The sequence below is a fragment of the Prenolepis imparis genome, unplaced genomic scaffold, assembly GCF_030444845.1.
Source record: "Prenolepis imparis isolate NDT839.2.m4 unplaced genomic scaffold, iyPreImpa1.0 SCAF_13, whole genome shotgun sequence".
Lineage (NCBI taxonomy): Eukaryota > Metazoa > Arthropoda > Insecta > Hymenoptera > Formicidae > Prenolepis > Prenolepis imparis.
In genome coordinates, this window is record NW_028141171.1 from 9,150,245 (window position 1) to 9,167,225 (window position 16,981).

General features: G+C 38.0%; 1 protein-coding gene across 1 annotated transcript in view; it reads left to right on the forward strand.

Annotated features, from left to right (window-relative positions):
- Dora (zinc finger SWIM domain-containing dorado) overlaps positions 1–16,981 on the forward strand; it is a 48,696-nt gene that overhangs the window by 25,964 nt on the left and 5,751 nt on the right. The window contains exons 4-6 of the mRNA XM_083052604.1: positions 15,561–15,818; positions 16,229–16,398; positions 16,638–16,948. Coding sequence (XP_082908730.1) covers positions 15,561–15,818; positions 16,229–16,398; positions 16,638–16,948 — 739 coding nt within the window. The remainder of the gene's footprint in view (positions 1–15,560; positions 15,819–16,228; positions 16,399–16,637; positions 16,949–16,981) is intronic.

Here is a 16,981-nt window from a genome sequence, read left to right on the forward strand (position 1 = left end):
GGACAGGTAATCCCGCCGGAAATAGCAGCTACTTTTCGCGCAAACGAGCCCTTATTCAGGCCGGCTTGCGTGTAAGCTCTTCATATTTAAGTCGCTCGTTTTCCTATTCAAAATGGCCCGGAATCGGTCCTGCGCATCGCGCTCGCTTCTTCGTGCGCGAAGAATATGTACGGATAAACTTGCTGTTCGGAAATTTTCTTATTACGCTGTTACGTCGCTTTGCGCGTGTAAGGTGCAAATAATTTTCGAATAATATATTAATTTTGCAACGTTAACGTTCTCTCGTTGCGAAAGCGATCAGTGTGCATATAGACTCGAGCTATATTCTCGATTTATCTGACTTGCGACAATATCGGTGGTTTGTATGAAAGTTACCTCTTCCGGGTCTTCATTTCGCCACGGCATCAGCGATGAGAAGTTTTGTTCCCGCTGTGGAAACACGGTCAAGTTTCTCGTGTGGCTGACTGTTTGTTGAGAGACGACACTTCCTGTTGACACACGACTGCATCGTATCTCCGGCAATACGATCGCCGAGCGGCGTATTGCATCGGGTATCGAATAGGAAATATCGATTCGCGTCCGCCAGGCTCGGACTCGCACCTTTTTATCAGAAAGAAAGGAACTTGTAAAAGAGATACGATAGGACGGCGCGGCGGGTCGGACAAAATCTTCGATATTTTTTTTTATCTTTCTTTTGAATACCTGAACAATTTTCGCAAAATAACAGCAAAATAACACAGAGACACGCGAGTCAACGTGATGTCGCTTGCGGTCGCGAAGTTCGCAGCTTGCTGCTGGAAACTGCACGCGATGTGTAATTAAAGTCGGGAATTTCGCGCTTAAACTGCATCGCGTTTCGCTCAAACGGTTCTCTGCGCTAGCAAAACGCGACCGTGTCTCTAATTACGCTTAGCTGCGTAAATTGGCACGAATCACAACAAGGTTTAGATTAAAAGACAATATAGAGGCGTGATAATGCAAAAAAGATATCTAATGCAACGATGTGTAGAGATGCGATAAGTGAAAATTCAACTTCGAGTTTCAATCGTAGAGATGCTTTGGAACGTAATTCCACACTTTTGTATTATGTTTTTTTCTGAGAAAATCCTTCGCTTCATTATTCGATGGAGGATTCGAAAAGAGAATGACGAAAAAAAAAAAAAACAAGCTTGACATAGGTCGGCCAAAGGAGATTAGATGAAGGAAGTGCAGATGAGAGAAGAATCCATCAGCATTTCAAGCATTCTGTCTCTTTTTTTTTCTTCTCTTTTCTTCACGTAGACCGAAATGAAGCATCCAGTATTTCCGTTATCCAGTAATCTTGTATTTAAGTTAATCTCTTTTAAGTGCCAGAGAAATAGTCTACGTTCAGAAAAAAAGCAATCTCAACATTCGTAAGTTACGAAAGAATTTCGTCTTTCGAAATAATATCGAATTAGGTTTTATATATTCTTACGTTTATTATAAAATTTATCCATTTATATTGAATGATTATGCTGAATATTTAAGTAATAATATACTTCCATTTTTTATAATTAGCATTATTATATTTTAATGATGAAAGTTTTTTTGGAATTTCTCATGAAATTTCCAAAGAGTTCCGGTAAATTTTGTTCGACTTCCGGGAGCATTTCCGGTCCATTCAAGCGCGCGGTGAAAGTGCATACTTATTCGCGACATTATTATTATTTTTATGAACTTCTTTTGACATGAAAGAAACAATTTGGTAGTCATATTTCTGGGAGTATCACACAATTCGGCAGAATTTTATAAAACTTCCATAATTTTGTTTAACATCTTTGCACAAGGCGCGTTCTTCGGTTTTAAAATTTAACTTTGCAAGAGTGCACAGTTTTTTATATATGTACATTGTACATATATATGCAATATAAAATTTTATATATTTAAATTCAAATAGAGATTGATTTATCTTTATCTACTCATATTTGTTTGTATAATAGTAATATATATCTTCACCTAAATACTATATTTTAATATAGTATCTGCATAATTCAAGCCGTACATCAAGATTCAAGAATCTTTCCCTGTTTTCCGATATCCTTCTGCTTCTTCGAGAGCTCCCAACCACGCGTAACTACTTACGTATTATCGGCTCCCAAAGTCGATCGAAAGCACCCTTAAGCTCCTTCTAGGAAGAGTCAGATGGATGCGTTCGGGTCTTCGATCGTGTAGCTATCCTTATCCTTCGAGGAGCGTCCTCGCGGTACAATATAATAGGACGTGCTCGTCGGGATTAATGGCCTGTGAACACATATATTTACCCACGATGTCTCGGAGTGAATCCTCGAACTGATCAGCTCGTTCTTTGCAAAGGACATAACGTAGAGAGAAAATACATACCGATAATTTTTTGCAAAGTCATCGTTTAAAATAAAAACGTAAAACTTTTTAGAGACTGCATATATGTACAGCGTGTTTTGCGAAACTGACAATGGGACAAAAAATTATATCTTGGAAACGACAAGAGAGATATTGAACAAAATTATATAAAACAAAAAAATTATATAAATCTTCATTATACTTAATAAGTGACATTAACTTTATTATTACACAATTTCCATATTTTTTAACGCGTTTGTTTCCCAACATTGTATAAAAAAAATTTCTTAAAATATTTCTACAAACAATTCTTTTATTTTTCATTTTTTATATTTTTATATATGATGGTGTAAATGTCAAAAGTTTTTTTTAAATTATTACTCTCTTCTGCTATTATATATTAAAATTATCACTATTATTTTTATTCTCTTATTAAAAAATATCTAACTTTCCTAATAACTATTCGAGATATTTAAACACCACGATCTCAATTTTGTTTCTTTATTAATACAGTAATTAGCCGGTGGAAAAAAGAATAGCGTTCTCGCAATTAAATGAGAAATCCTCTTCGATCCGTATCCATGCGAGATACTCGCTTCGTTCGTTTCGCTGGTAATAGCGAGACTGAAAAACCGTTCCTGACGAAGACAAATGTCAAGCAATGATAATAATGCATCGTGCTTCGTCCACCCCAGAGTATCTCTGGTACGTGTATCTCGGACGTATACATTACTGCGAACCATATTTCATATCCGTGGCTCCACCGCCGGCCAGAGAATCGTCCATTCCGTCGCAGGGTGTAAACGTGAATTTCACTTCCGGTACCACGATATTCTTGGGTCTTTTAACGTTTATTGGTCGACGAAGACATCGGAGTGTTTTTATACTGATCTAATCCCGATAGAGAGATTTAATACTGTGTTTACGATAACGCGCTCTCTCGGACAAAATTGATTAGATCGTCATTGAGAGATTTGCGTACGTTGAAGAGGCTTTTGTACGGTATGTAACGACCTAAATGTAGGAGTCGACGTGGTAACGTTCGGAGATGAAAGGCGTCGCATTGGCGTAAGAAGATTAATGAAATCGGTTACTCGAGCGCGAGTCGGATCCGACGAGGTATGATTTTACGGGGGCTTTCCATACGCGAATACCGACATTGTACGGTTTGATTAATGCGACAGATATGATCGATAAATCTCGCGATCACACGATCGGTAGATGGCTTCTGAAAGCACTCGCGGAAAGTATTCGCTTTCCTTTTTTTTTTTTAATGATGATGCTACATTGCAGTATACGTTAATCAAACTTTGATAGACTCTTGCTACCTGCTTTTAAATTAAATGTTGAAAATATTTGGACGCTTCGGGATTGAGAAATTGAAAAAAAAAAAAAGAAAATTATATACGATCTCGAGAATTTTTTATTCTCTTTTCAATCGATTTCTTTTCGTACACGAGCCTGCATGGGCGCGGGTTTTCGACGAGAAATTTATCTCGCCGTTTTTACGCTCATCAAGGCGAACGACGCTGAGGAATCTTCACGCGAGATTAAATCAGCTACACAGAACGGCCTTCGTACGGCAACGTGACATATCGCATTACGGCAAAATGGCTCTTTGTCCTCGTTTTCGCGCGGCGAGGGTGGGCGACCTCTTTCAGGGTGCAACGGCAGAAAGGGATTCTGAAATATGAGCGGGAGCTGCTCGAGAAAGGTCCTGTGTACATACACATACACACACATACATACATACACGTTTCGATCCTTCGTCGCTGCACAATCGCCCCGCGAACGCCCGATTATACGTCATTCTTCATTTTTATCCTGAACGACTATAGGCACGAAGCTTGACTTTGACATTTTAATAGACGAGTCGAAATATTTTGCGTCAAATCTTGCGTGGAATTAATAGTAGTTACGGAGCGTGATGAGAGATATGTACAGTTTCTGTCAGACTTCATCTCTAATTTGTGAATTTAAATGAACACTTGATACATAAATTTCTCTCTTAAAATTAGGAATTTTAAATCTTTAATTGCAAACATCATCTACATGAACGTTCGGCTGGGATCGAGAAAATAATTAACATTCGATTTCTCGGAATGGAAATTTTGAAAATTAATTTCGCCGACAATAGCTGTTCGTCTTGCTTTCGAAAACGCTCTCTCTTTCTTGTTTTATTTCCATAATGCTCGGTGAATCTACCTCCGACCCGGAAGAGCCATCTCGCTCGACCGCAAATTCAATACCGTCGTCACCGAGGCCTCGATAAAAATCGACGAGAATGTTCCGGCCGATGGAAAAGACAGGGTTTGTCGCCGGGTGGTATTAGAGTCGAAAGAGCGTCGTTTCCTCGCCGGAAAGATCCATCGAGACGAACCGCGAAAGATCCGAAGAATATGAAACGTCCTGTTAAGGAAGAATTTACTTCAATTATACGTCAAAGTCTGAGAGGATTGGAAAAATATATTCTCTTTACAATCGCCGCATTAATGATGTATCAATTATTTATAAGTCGATTGATGAAGAGTTACTTTTATATACCTATAGGTCCATGGAAGATGTTTTTATCATTTAATGTCGCAGAATTTTAGCATTTGGCACTCGATAAACTTACATTTTGCGGATAAATTTGATCGATTTCTCTCTTCTTTCACGAATTTAAAGCATCATGATAGTTCTCGTTGATCTCTCCGATTGCTATCAGAAAAGAGACGGGAAAAATAATGATATAAAAAATTGATCTCTAACGCCGCTCTATTGTGCGAAAGATTTCATTATCGGACGATGAAAACTTTCATCATCGATTAACAATCGGATCGATCGGCAATATTCACGTATATGATATATGTATCGCATTTTCGGAAATACGCTTGATAAAAATCAGCCGCGGCTCTGAGGAAAGTCTGAAAAAATTCGCTCGTCGGCGACAAACGGTCCATACGGGATGTATGTACAGAAGACGAATAAACAATTTTTATGGGACGATGATAAAAATTGAAATCTCACGAGTGCCCCTTCTCATCTCTCTCTCTCTCTCCCCCCGCTTTTCGAGCTGCCGGCAGATATCGATCGTCGGAGGTCGATGCACTACCGACGTTGCGCTACGTGAAATTCATTTTTAGGGGCCCCGGGGGAAGTGTTCTGAAATTCACGGCTGGAAGTAAAATGGAATAGAACAAAAATGTCAATCGCGATTGCGGAAAGAAAAATGTAAAAGGGAAAAGAATAAAAAAATCCTTTTCGTCGCGTGTCGCGTCGATGCTTTTTGAAAAGCGCACCGATGTCTCGCGACTCTCCGTCCAAACCCACATGCCATTGCTGCGCTTCGTTTCGCTTCCTGTGTATGTGTGTGTGTGTGTGTGTGTGTGTGTGTGTGTGTGTGTGTGTGTGTGTGTGTGTGTGTGTGTGTGCATTCGATTTCCCTTTCTATCGTATTTTATTCTAGGATATGTCGCAGAAAATTCCAGACAACTGTTAAATTTGCATCCGACGTCTATTTTAGCAGATCGCTGCATTGTACATATGTTTCTTTGTTATGTCCCCACCGGTGCCATTTAAAATATATTTTACCATATCGTTTTTCGCGAGAGACACAATTCTTTTTGCCGCCCGAGTGTCCGGTCGTCCGGTGTTAATCGTTAATTGCGCGATTACGACTGTTTACAATTGCGAGGGGGCAACGTGATATTTTTGCGCTAAATACCGCTTTTAATTAAGGCACTCTCGATGCTCCCTGAAATTTCTGGCATTCGTAAGGTATTTCATTAGCGTCGCTCGAGGGCTGCGAAGACTCGAGCAGTTTAGTAGAGAGCTTGTTTCCTATAAGGATCCTTTGTAATAATAGCTCGTGCATGGTATCGTCATCCACGAACAGCGTAAAGGCTGTTTCTCCTACAGGCGGGAGGTATTCCTCGTTTCTCTAACAATATATAGCAATCGCGTTACGAAACGATTAAACTCGCGCATATTTTCGCAAAGTTCCTCTAATTTGTCCCTCTCCCTTCAAAAATGTGCTATTTAAATTTATTTTATCTAAAATATCATTTGAATCATTGATGAGAGGATTAATGATTATACGATGCTTACACAGTTGGAAAATTTGTGTTTTCTTGTTAAAAACGGTCCCCGTTAAAATTTTTGTGTTAAATATTTAACACATTCATGTGTTAATTTAACATATTGCTGTTATGTTAATTGAACTCAAATGTTAAATTATTAAAACAACTAAAAAAAAGTGTAAAAATAACACAATGTATATCTATTTTTAATTTTACACAATAAATATGTTCCGCATTATTAGTGATAAGATTTATCTGTTAATATTTACAGAAAAAAATGTTAATTTTACTTTATAATATAAGTGGGGATGATAAAATGTAAAATTAACAATTTTTTTAGTTAATTTTTACATTAAAACTATGTTCATTTTACACAAAATTTATTTTAAGTTTATTTGAAATTTACATTTATTTTATGTTAAAATATTAACACAATATTCGTGTCACCATTTAACATATCCGTATTATGTTAAATTAACACAAAAATTTCTGTGGACCGTTTGGGACATGTAATATTTGTTAAATTTAACACAAATTTTTCAACTGTGTATAAATGACGGATATAAAATCAGAGAGAATCATTTATATATTCTGGGACAGTATATAAAAAGGAATATAAATTATATACTCTAAAGTGCGATACCAGATTACGCGTTTCGTTCTATATATCTCTTTTATATTAAAATAATTTAATGTTTCTTGGTATAACTTCTTAATAAATAAGTTCTTAATATAACTTCTGCGCGTAGTTGCGCGCATGTCGGAGTTTTTGACTTTTATGGGAACTACTAACTTTCATGATACATCTCGCGGGAGAGTTCTTTTAAAAGAAGGACGTACGTGGTTGCCACGCGTTGGGAAAACGTTGACGCGAGTCTACGAAGAGGCATTGTAAACTACGAAACAAAGCATGAGAGCGCCGTTATTTTAGGTAGAAATTAACGGGACGGTTCCCTTGGGAAGTAGTACATATAAACGCGGTGTATTGTATATATATCGTGTAAATATTTGACGATATTTTAAACCTTTCTAAACTACTCGCTCTCTTGTACTCTAAATCTACAATATATATATATTCTGAATATCGGTCTCGCGTTTTTTTATATAAAAATTGAATTGTTATGTTCTCCGACAACCGCTTTCAAAATGAAATGCCTGAAATTTTGGCGAAATTTCATACTCGGATCAACCGAGTGTACGAATTGAATAATTAAATGTCGCAACGCGGAATCTCTCTCTCTCTCTCTCTCTCTCTCTCTCTCTCTTCACGTTTATAGAAAGTAAATATTAGTGGAGGTGTTCTCCAGGTACCTTCGACCCGCCTTGAACGTAGCTTGTCGTGGTTTGCATTATGTCGTGCAGTTTGTAAACACGAGAGCTCGCGAAAAGCGACTCTCCACTCTCCCCGGGCGTAAAATGCGACGCGTCCACGACGGATCGAGCCCATGCCGAGTTTAACATGCTCCGCTAAACGCACGTTCGTTGAATAATGCACGGCTCTTTTATCCCCGACGTGACGTTACGTTCTCCGACGAGAGAGCGAGGAGACTCGCGGGAGCGTAGGACTCGCTGGATTTTATCGTTTCTCATCTCCGTGAAAAAGGCCGGTGTTCCGACAAATCTCGGTCACACGTGGATGGATAAATCCTTTTTTTGATGTCAGCACAAAATAGGGCATTCACCGAATAAACTGCGAGTTAATCCGCTGAGAAATTGTCTCTGAAAGAGAAGCTCGGTCCTTTATTAGGAAAAGACGATTATCTCTATCTTGTTATTATGTAAGAAATGCGAAATTTAACAAATAATAATATTTATTACATCATACACAAAGAATTAAATGTGTGCTAAACTTTTGCGAAGTCTATTTCGTTCATAATTTTTGTTGAGTATTTCTCGGCGTGTAATAATTCTGGCAAAGAAAGGTAAAAATAGCTAGTGCCACTAAAAGCAGCAAGAAATGGGCCTCATTGTCAAGGAAGCGGAAATACGAGGGATGAAAACGCTCATGCGCCTCGCGAAAATGAGCGAGAACAAGGGGCATTACGCAAATGAGGAGAGCACGGATGGAAGGGAGAGGCCGAGGGGGGGACCGGAAAACAATGGTTAATGCCCGCAGTGTAATCGGAAAAATGTCTCTCCTCTCTGCCGTGGAATTCGAAAAAAGGATTAAAGTCGGAATATAAAAATGGGGCGAGGCTGAGAGATAATGTGCGTTACCCCTCGGGACACTTGGATTCTTTCCGGCTAATAAATGCATCTTTTACATTCATCCGATTATTAAATTATATCATTGACAATTAATTATATAATTGCGCAATTAATTGCGTTAATGAAGTTTGTCGAATATGTGTCGTAAAATATTTTGCTCCAGGTCGAAAGATCTAATAAAATAATGTGCAATTCGAGAATAAGAGAAAGATAAACGTTTAGTCTGTCGCAGATGATATGTTTATTTTTTTCTTATTCTTGTATACTGAATTTTTCAGCAAATTTCTTCCCGTCTTTTAATGAACTGCGGTACCAACAAAGTATTTCCGATAATTAATAATTACGAGACATTCGAACGATAAAGCATTAAATTCAGTATATTTAAACTTAGGGATCCAAGCGGGAAAATTTGTCTATGACCTCCCCGAGGGTGAAGTTCAATCTTTAGGGTGATTTAGGGTAGTTTGCGGAAAGACTTTTCCATCCGATCTCTGTCTCATCCGGGTAAAGAAGAAAGTTTGTAATACGTTGACTGTGCCCCATGAATCATATTTAATTCATGATACAGTCGCGTGAAAGTTCACGTTAAGGGAAACTTTTAATTCAGAGAAATTCGGCTGCGCTTCGCAGCGAACGCAGCCGTTTGTGGACTTCAGCGATTTGTTATTTCAATCGACGCAAAATTGGCGCGAGATGCTCGCAATCATTCGCGATGATGAACGCGTTGATGCGGCGCGATGATTCAATTTCGACTCAAACACAAAGAGTTAATTAATCATCGGAATTGGCGAGTCACAGTTAAATGAAAAAGAATCGCGTCACGTGCGGATGTAACGAGACCAACAAGATTACGAAATAGGACTTTCGTTAGTCGTCGCGTTACTTTCCTCTCATTCCACTTCTTCCGAAAGCGTGACGAGAGACGCGAACTTAAGTAGTTGTTTATATCAAGACGGAAAGTTGAGTAATCCACTTATACGATGCATCCGGGCGAGTTCTGACGAGGAAACGCGTATCTGCGAGCGAATGAAAAGTTTCTTGCCAATCTGTCGAGATCCGCAGCAGGTTCGATTTCCTCTGAAAAATCCGCGTGGTCCACTTTTCTCGGATTGCGGCGAATTTTCAAACTTTCCTCGTTCGATCTGTCTCTTTGCGCAAAAAAAAAAAAAAAAAAAAACAAGCTGATCCAAATATGTTTTATGAACCACTTTGTAATCATGCATTTTTATAGAAAATTCGGTAAAACAATCCAATCAGAAAATTTATATCAGTCTCTTTACATGTCTAAAAAAATTGCTTCTACAGGAAAAAATATATTATCTACGATAGCTAAATTTTAGGTGTCCCTATATTACACCTAAAATTTAATTACCATGTTTAAATTTGATAAATGATATTTTTAACTATATAATTTAATGAGAAATTCCCTATTAAATTAATAATTTTTCCATATAGATCATCTGGAGAGATATTTGTTTGTGGGATATATTTTAATTCCGCAGGGTTCTTCAATATCGTAGAATTGGAATAATTTTTTGTCTCTTTCCGTTCATTCAGTATATTCAGTATTCAGTATATTTAGAATAACTTTTGAAGGAAGCGTGTGCGTAACACTAACAAGTAATAGAGTCACGTTGTAAACTATCATATTAAAACAAAGTTCAAGCATTCGCACTGAGTTACAGACTCCTTATATTCTCGCCATTTGGCAAGAATGCAATTTCATTTCGCGAAGAACCGAGACAAGACGAACGTCCCTTTATTACGTTAAAAGTTCTTACGGTTTCTTTGGCCCCGAGACGTGCTCTCCCGGTGGGCGTATTTAAAGCGCCTGTCGGTTTTTCATCTGGATTAAGCCAGGCTCTGTGAAACGAAATTCCTCTGAGCTCAAAAGCTTCAATTTATTATCGATTGATTTTGAATAATGCACGCTTTTAATCACGAACGGAGCGATTCTCCTTTTATTCAAGTAAATAGTATGCCTAGAGAGATTCCTGTATTTTTTTAATTAATAATTTTCCTCTCTCTTTGACAGGAAAATTTTTGTACGTATATTTGCTAAATAACGAGAATGTCTGTTTTCTGACAAAACCGCTTACAAGTCAATTTATTCGCTCGTTCTTTTTACCACACGTTTTATCGCGAGATTCGCGGTGCATAACGACGACATCGATCCTTTATCGAGGGTCGACCGCGAAGAGGAGCTCAGCGGAGAACGAGCTGAAAATTTGCAGTAAACGTGCAATAGTTAACGAACCGTTACTCGGTTCCCATCGATCAACACATCGATGGAGGCGCTTTGATGTCCCATGATTGCACAACAACTGTCGGCAACAATCACTTTTCCGTGCTCGCTACAAGAAACAGAAATAACGACGGAGATCTCTTTCGGAGCGCTCTTTCCCCCGAATAAAACGCGAAAAGCGTACAGAGTTGCGGAAAATACAAATCGTCTCCTCTCTCTCTCGGGGGAAAAGATCCTTTTTAATCTTTTGAAGCGTGATTTTTTTTTTTTTTTTTTAATCCTTCTTTTCGTCGAAATCTGCTCACATTCACTGTTCATCGGAGATTTAGCGCTTCGCCAAACGTCGCGTCTACGTATGGAGAAATTTATTTCGGCGGTACAATTGGAACGTATCACTACTCCGACAACGTGACGACCATTCGCGATTTCGGGGTGAACTGTTAGATTTTATTCTTCGTAAGTTTTGACATAATACGAAATTTAGCGGCGAAACGTGCGGAATCTCCGTCGCAACTCCGTCTCGGCGAGATAAGGGAACGTGCTACGTAAAGAAAATCATATACTTGGTAGTCCACCGGTGAACTTTTTCAGAATTTACCTTCGAGATTACGGTACGATTCTCATTTGGAGATGAAGCAGAAAAAAGTTCTCTCATCGATTTAATAAAAAAATACATTATTTAGCGTATTCCTGAAATTGTGGCGATTCAATTTTAATTTTTTATATATACATATTTGAAGAAATAATCTTTTTCTCCGATTTAGACGGTAAAGTAACAAAGCGTAGATGTGCGTTTAAGAGATGCGGAATCACGGCGCGATTCTTTTATGAATTCGCGCAACATGCGATTTTGCGTTCAACCGTAAAACAGGCATGAATGCCGTCATTGGAGATAAAACGAAAGGTATATCTCGCTTTCTCGGAGCTTTGCGAATCGGTATAAATACGCTCGGCCACTGTGCCGTGTAATAAGCGAGCCGGATAAGACGAATTCGGAATTAGATGCAAATTTTATTCTCTCCTCGTCGAGATTGTATTTCAAGGAATTTAGAAAAGATAATCCCAGTGGTTACGTATACATTCGCGGTTCACATTCTATTTACGCGGAAAATGAGTTTTGGTCGGTGCTTGTTTATAAAAATTCTCGGATCTTCAATTATCTTCAAATATTCTCGTATTAATTTTTTAAGAAAAATACATATCGCCTGTGATGAAAGGGAGATATCAGTGATATAAAATATATTATTATGTTACATTATTTTATATTTATTTTTTTTATGAGGCATCATGTACTATATAAAATATATATAATAAATTTCTTCTGTTGATGACTTTTTTCCAATAAATTTCTATTTATAATTTTTTTTTGTCAAATTAACATAATAAGTGCTTTACGATAATCCAACAGAAAAAAAATCATGAATAGAAATTTATCGGAAGAAAAGTCATCAACAGAAGAAATTTATCATATATACTTGTATTTTATAGTATACGATGTCTCATAAAAATAAATATAAAATTATATAATACAATAATATAATAAGATACATATGTATATAAAAAATTATATTGTTTAATTTATATTACACGATATCGTCACATAACTATTCTCGACCTATTATAGCTATCCGCTAATCAGCAGAATACGCGCTTTACGCGCGATGTGATTAAATCCAGCGAATCGCCGCAATTGTAAGTATATAGCAGCGATTGTTCACAGCAGACGGCTTAATGCGACTGCTAAGCTCGACAGTTCGATTATCCTATCGCCGCCGATCGTATTTGCCATATCCGTGAAATGCAGCCGCGCGCTCATCCGATGGAGCCGAGAGTACCGAGAGAGTTTCTCGCGGGCTTTCGAGAGCCCGAGCGGAAATAACGTTACGTGGCTGCGGCCTATTATTAATGGAAATTCAATTTCTATTGATTCAATTTCAATTTGATTGCCGAGTATCCGGATCGCGGAAGCTGAACATCGCGCTACTGCGGACTCGTAGAAATATTTGCTCCGCACATCCACCGTACTTCTCGTAAATACGATTTAATAGCACCATAGATATTTCGATCAGACAGATCCTAGAGCTATTGTTTCAGTCTGCGTGTGTCATTCGCCTTCGGGATATTTGCAATTCTACTCTTTAATTAATCGCGAGGAGCTTGCGAAAAATAACCGGATCCGAGAAAATATCGAGCTCTTCTTGATGGAATCAAAGTATAATATTTTCAACACATTATAATTCTTTTTCCTTTTATTCCGCGAAGAGCGAAATATCTTTTCCTCTATTGTTTTTCTGCCCTTTTTCGATTCTAACGAAAGAGGGATTTTAATGCCGGTGGCGAGCAATAACATTTCGCGAAATTAAATCATGATCCAAATCGAGAGGCGCCAATTCGATAGCGCCGCACTCTTTCCTGTTCGATCGAGCGAATTCCACGTATATATAACGCGGCTACGACGAAGCAATGGAAATTTTTGCAAATTGTCGATACTCGGCAAGCTAGATTGGACGCACGATCGCCCGAGAGAATTTTCCGCGGCCGCAGCTTTCGCTGAAACTGAAGGAAATTGCATCGCGCGGCAAAACCGCGACCGCGAAGCTCGTTACGGTTCCTATACGTGAAAGAGCCGAGAGAAGTAGAAGGCGAGAGGAGAAATACGTGAGCTTTTTATTCATTTAACGGTGCTCTACTCTCTATCTCTCTTGCTCGCTCAATGCATGTGTCATAACTGCATTGCCGCGATAATTTAGTAGAAATTCCGTGTCGATTAATGTTGAATATACGACGTGTAAACGCGTGCATAAACATAGTATTTAAAGATAGTCGCCGTGTGTAAATTCGCGAACGAGCGCTCATTCATTAATCCGGCCGACTATTTTCAGAAACGGTGCGAGCTATTTTCTTCTCGCTCGTTTCGTCGTTGTTTCACGTAAGGTTGAATATGCAGAGAGCGTATATATACTTTTGCGTCAAAATACGCTTTTCCGCTTTTCCGATTCACGGCGGGGTCTTACTTTCCGAGAAAATATTCGCGACGTCACATTCCTTTGTTTGAAACTCAAAGTCGCGTCCCTGCCGGCCGTCCTAGCCGAAGATCGATAAAGTGCTGAGTAACATTCTGTGGAAACCCTCGCATATGTCGCTTGCGTTGGAAAAATAAAATTACGCCTACAGCTTAATCTAATCACGGACAGGGAAAATTTTTCGACGATAATTGATCGCCGACGCGATAGAGTGAACGGAACGAGTGAATTTTTTTTTATAGAGTAATTATACTCATTCCACATCTTATTCATATAGTTTCTTCAGTATAAATTATCTACATTTATTTATTTCTTTGTAATGCTTCATGCAAGTCATGTAAATAGAAAAATCATAAAATTTCATATAATTTAATTTGTTAAGTTTTATATTTTTTAACTTCGAGGAACAGCCTATTAAACTATTTTATTTTTTTTATTCTAGAACGTTTTCGAAATAAAAATCATACGACATATGTGCGGTCATATATATGTATATGTATAATAAAATAAAATTTTGATTAAAATCTTCCGTGTGGATTAATAATGGTTATTGATTGTAATTATCGTTGATGAACAATTGTGAGCGTGGTTAGTCATCAAATTATTTTTTGTATTATCCGAATTATTCGTAATGCTTTTCTCTATACTTAATTAAGTGTGGACTTAGATGAAACTCCCTCTCGAGCCCGCATTGTGAGAGACGAATTCACTTATTTCCATCGACTGTTCTAGTTGTAGGCTCCCCTTTGTAGAGTAATATAGGGGAAACAGTATGTATGGAGTGATATTGTACGCCATGCTGTGCGGAATAATTTTTATGTATATTTTACAAGTTGATATCTCTCTGATGATTCTATATAATGTACAAAACGTTTCTATAACTATTGCAATATTTTTAATCTCGATATCTGATAGATAAAAAAATACATAAATAATAAAAAATAGAAATAATGTGAAACAGTTTGACATATGAAACGTGTACAATATACACGTATTTTTAACATAATTTTTCAACGAGAAAAGTCTTTGTCTTAAAAATGATCATTTTTTCACGCACATATTCTTTGTTTTTTAGAATAATTGGTGTAGCTTCTTACATTGTATTATGTGTGCATTAATGGCATTTAAAACAATTATAGATAAAACTTAATTTATTAAAAATACTTAAAAACAGTCGCACTTTACTCAAGTGACATTTCCTAAGTAAAGCGAAGAATTTTTATTCTTTCTCGAGTACCTACTGACTATCAAGTTTATCTTTCGAAAAAATCGAGCTCACTAGACACGCTAACTGGCGAGCGGTGAACTCGCTCGGTTGTTATTGCACATATATAAAAAAAAAGAAAATTCCCGGTAGTTGCTAAGTCGCAAGACTTAAAGTACCGCTGTCGCGTCTGACTCGCGACAAACTATTTTTTTGCACGAGCCCACGTGTACGTAATTATAGAAGGAGGAAAGGGGAGGAAAGGGGAGTACCATGCAATTATATATATTGCCTAGCTGCGCAATAAATGTATATGGGCGCATGTATAAAAAAGGAAAGAAAATTACACATGTGTCACACGAGCGATTTTTCTTATCAACGTTTAATTTTTTTCAGCTTCTGAGCAATTATCAATAAATTTTGTAATATTTAATCGCTCCTATTTTTATCATCATCGGTATATTGTAATCCTGTTACAGATGAACAAACGGTGCCAGTGCCAACCCTCTGCGAACTTTCGGCGCGATGCGTCGCGTCTCATATTCCCTTCGAGTTGGTGGAGCACTTCTATCCTCCTGTACCGGAACAGCTCCAGCTGAGAATAGCCTTCTGGAGCTTCCCCGATAACGAAGAGGACATACGGCTGTACTCATGTCTCGCGAATGGCAGTGCCGACGAATTTCTTCGTGGCGAACATCTCTATCGTGGCAGAACCGTCAAGGAGCCATTGCAAATCGGTAAGATACTCTGCACTTCATTCACTCTCATTTTGCGATTTTTTTTAATTAAAGAAAAGCAGTATTATTACATACATAAAGAAGAATCCTATTTTGCTTTTAATATTCTATGAGCTTTCAATATCGATAAACATAATGGTATATTAATCAGTCGTGTATAATATAAATTTAATTACTTAAACGTTTACATAATTTATAATGTAGCGCGAAGAGAAAATATAGATACAGAGGTGAGAGAGAGAAGAGTTTAAATAGAAAATTTTATATTTTATATAAAAATACATATTTCAAGATAACATTACATTTTGGCAGGGGTTTCCGCATAAGATATCACATTTTCTCTTGTAATCTTTCTATTTTAAATAATTTTCCTCGTCAATCGGCGCTCTTACCCGCGTCATATCAAACAGGATTCCATCTAAGCGCCAGCGTGAACACGCAAACGAATGGGGTCAGAGCGCAGTTCAACGTCGCTGTAACCTTTGACCGACGCAGGATCACATCATGTAACTGTACCTGTTCCTCAACGGCCTATTGGTGCGCGCACGTGGTAGCCGTTTGCCTGCACAGAATACACATGGTACGTGCATCTTAAATTTAGAGAGATGCGCGATGAGCTAGAAGAGTGAAGCAGAAGCGGATGACTGTCAGTAAATTTTTTTATTTGATTTATTTTTTATTATTTTTAAAATATATTTTCCGTATATATTATCGCACGTGTATGTATGTGTATGCAATCAAAAATGAAATTAATTTTTTATCATCGAATTCTTTGACGTAGAAGACTGATTACTTCAATATTACGCAACGTTCTTTCAGCCGACACAGGTATGCCTGAGGGCTCCGGTTAGTGAATCCTTATCTCGCCTGCATCGGGAACAACTGCAAAAATTCGCTCAATACCTCATCAGCGAGTTGCCGCAGCAGATTTTACCTACCGCCCAACGGCTTCTAGACGAGTTGCTCTCGACCCAACCGAGCGCCATTAATAGTTACTGCGGAGCACCGGATCCGACCGCCGGTGCTTCCGCTCATGATCAGACTTCCTGGTACTTAGATGAGAAGACCTTGCACGATAACATCAAGAAGATCCTCATCAAGTTCTGCGTTCCAGCTCCCATAGTATTCAGGTGAATAGCGGCGCTTGGCAAGCAAACGACCTT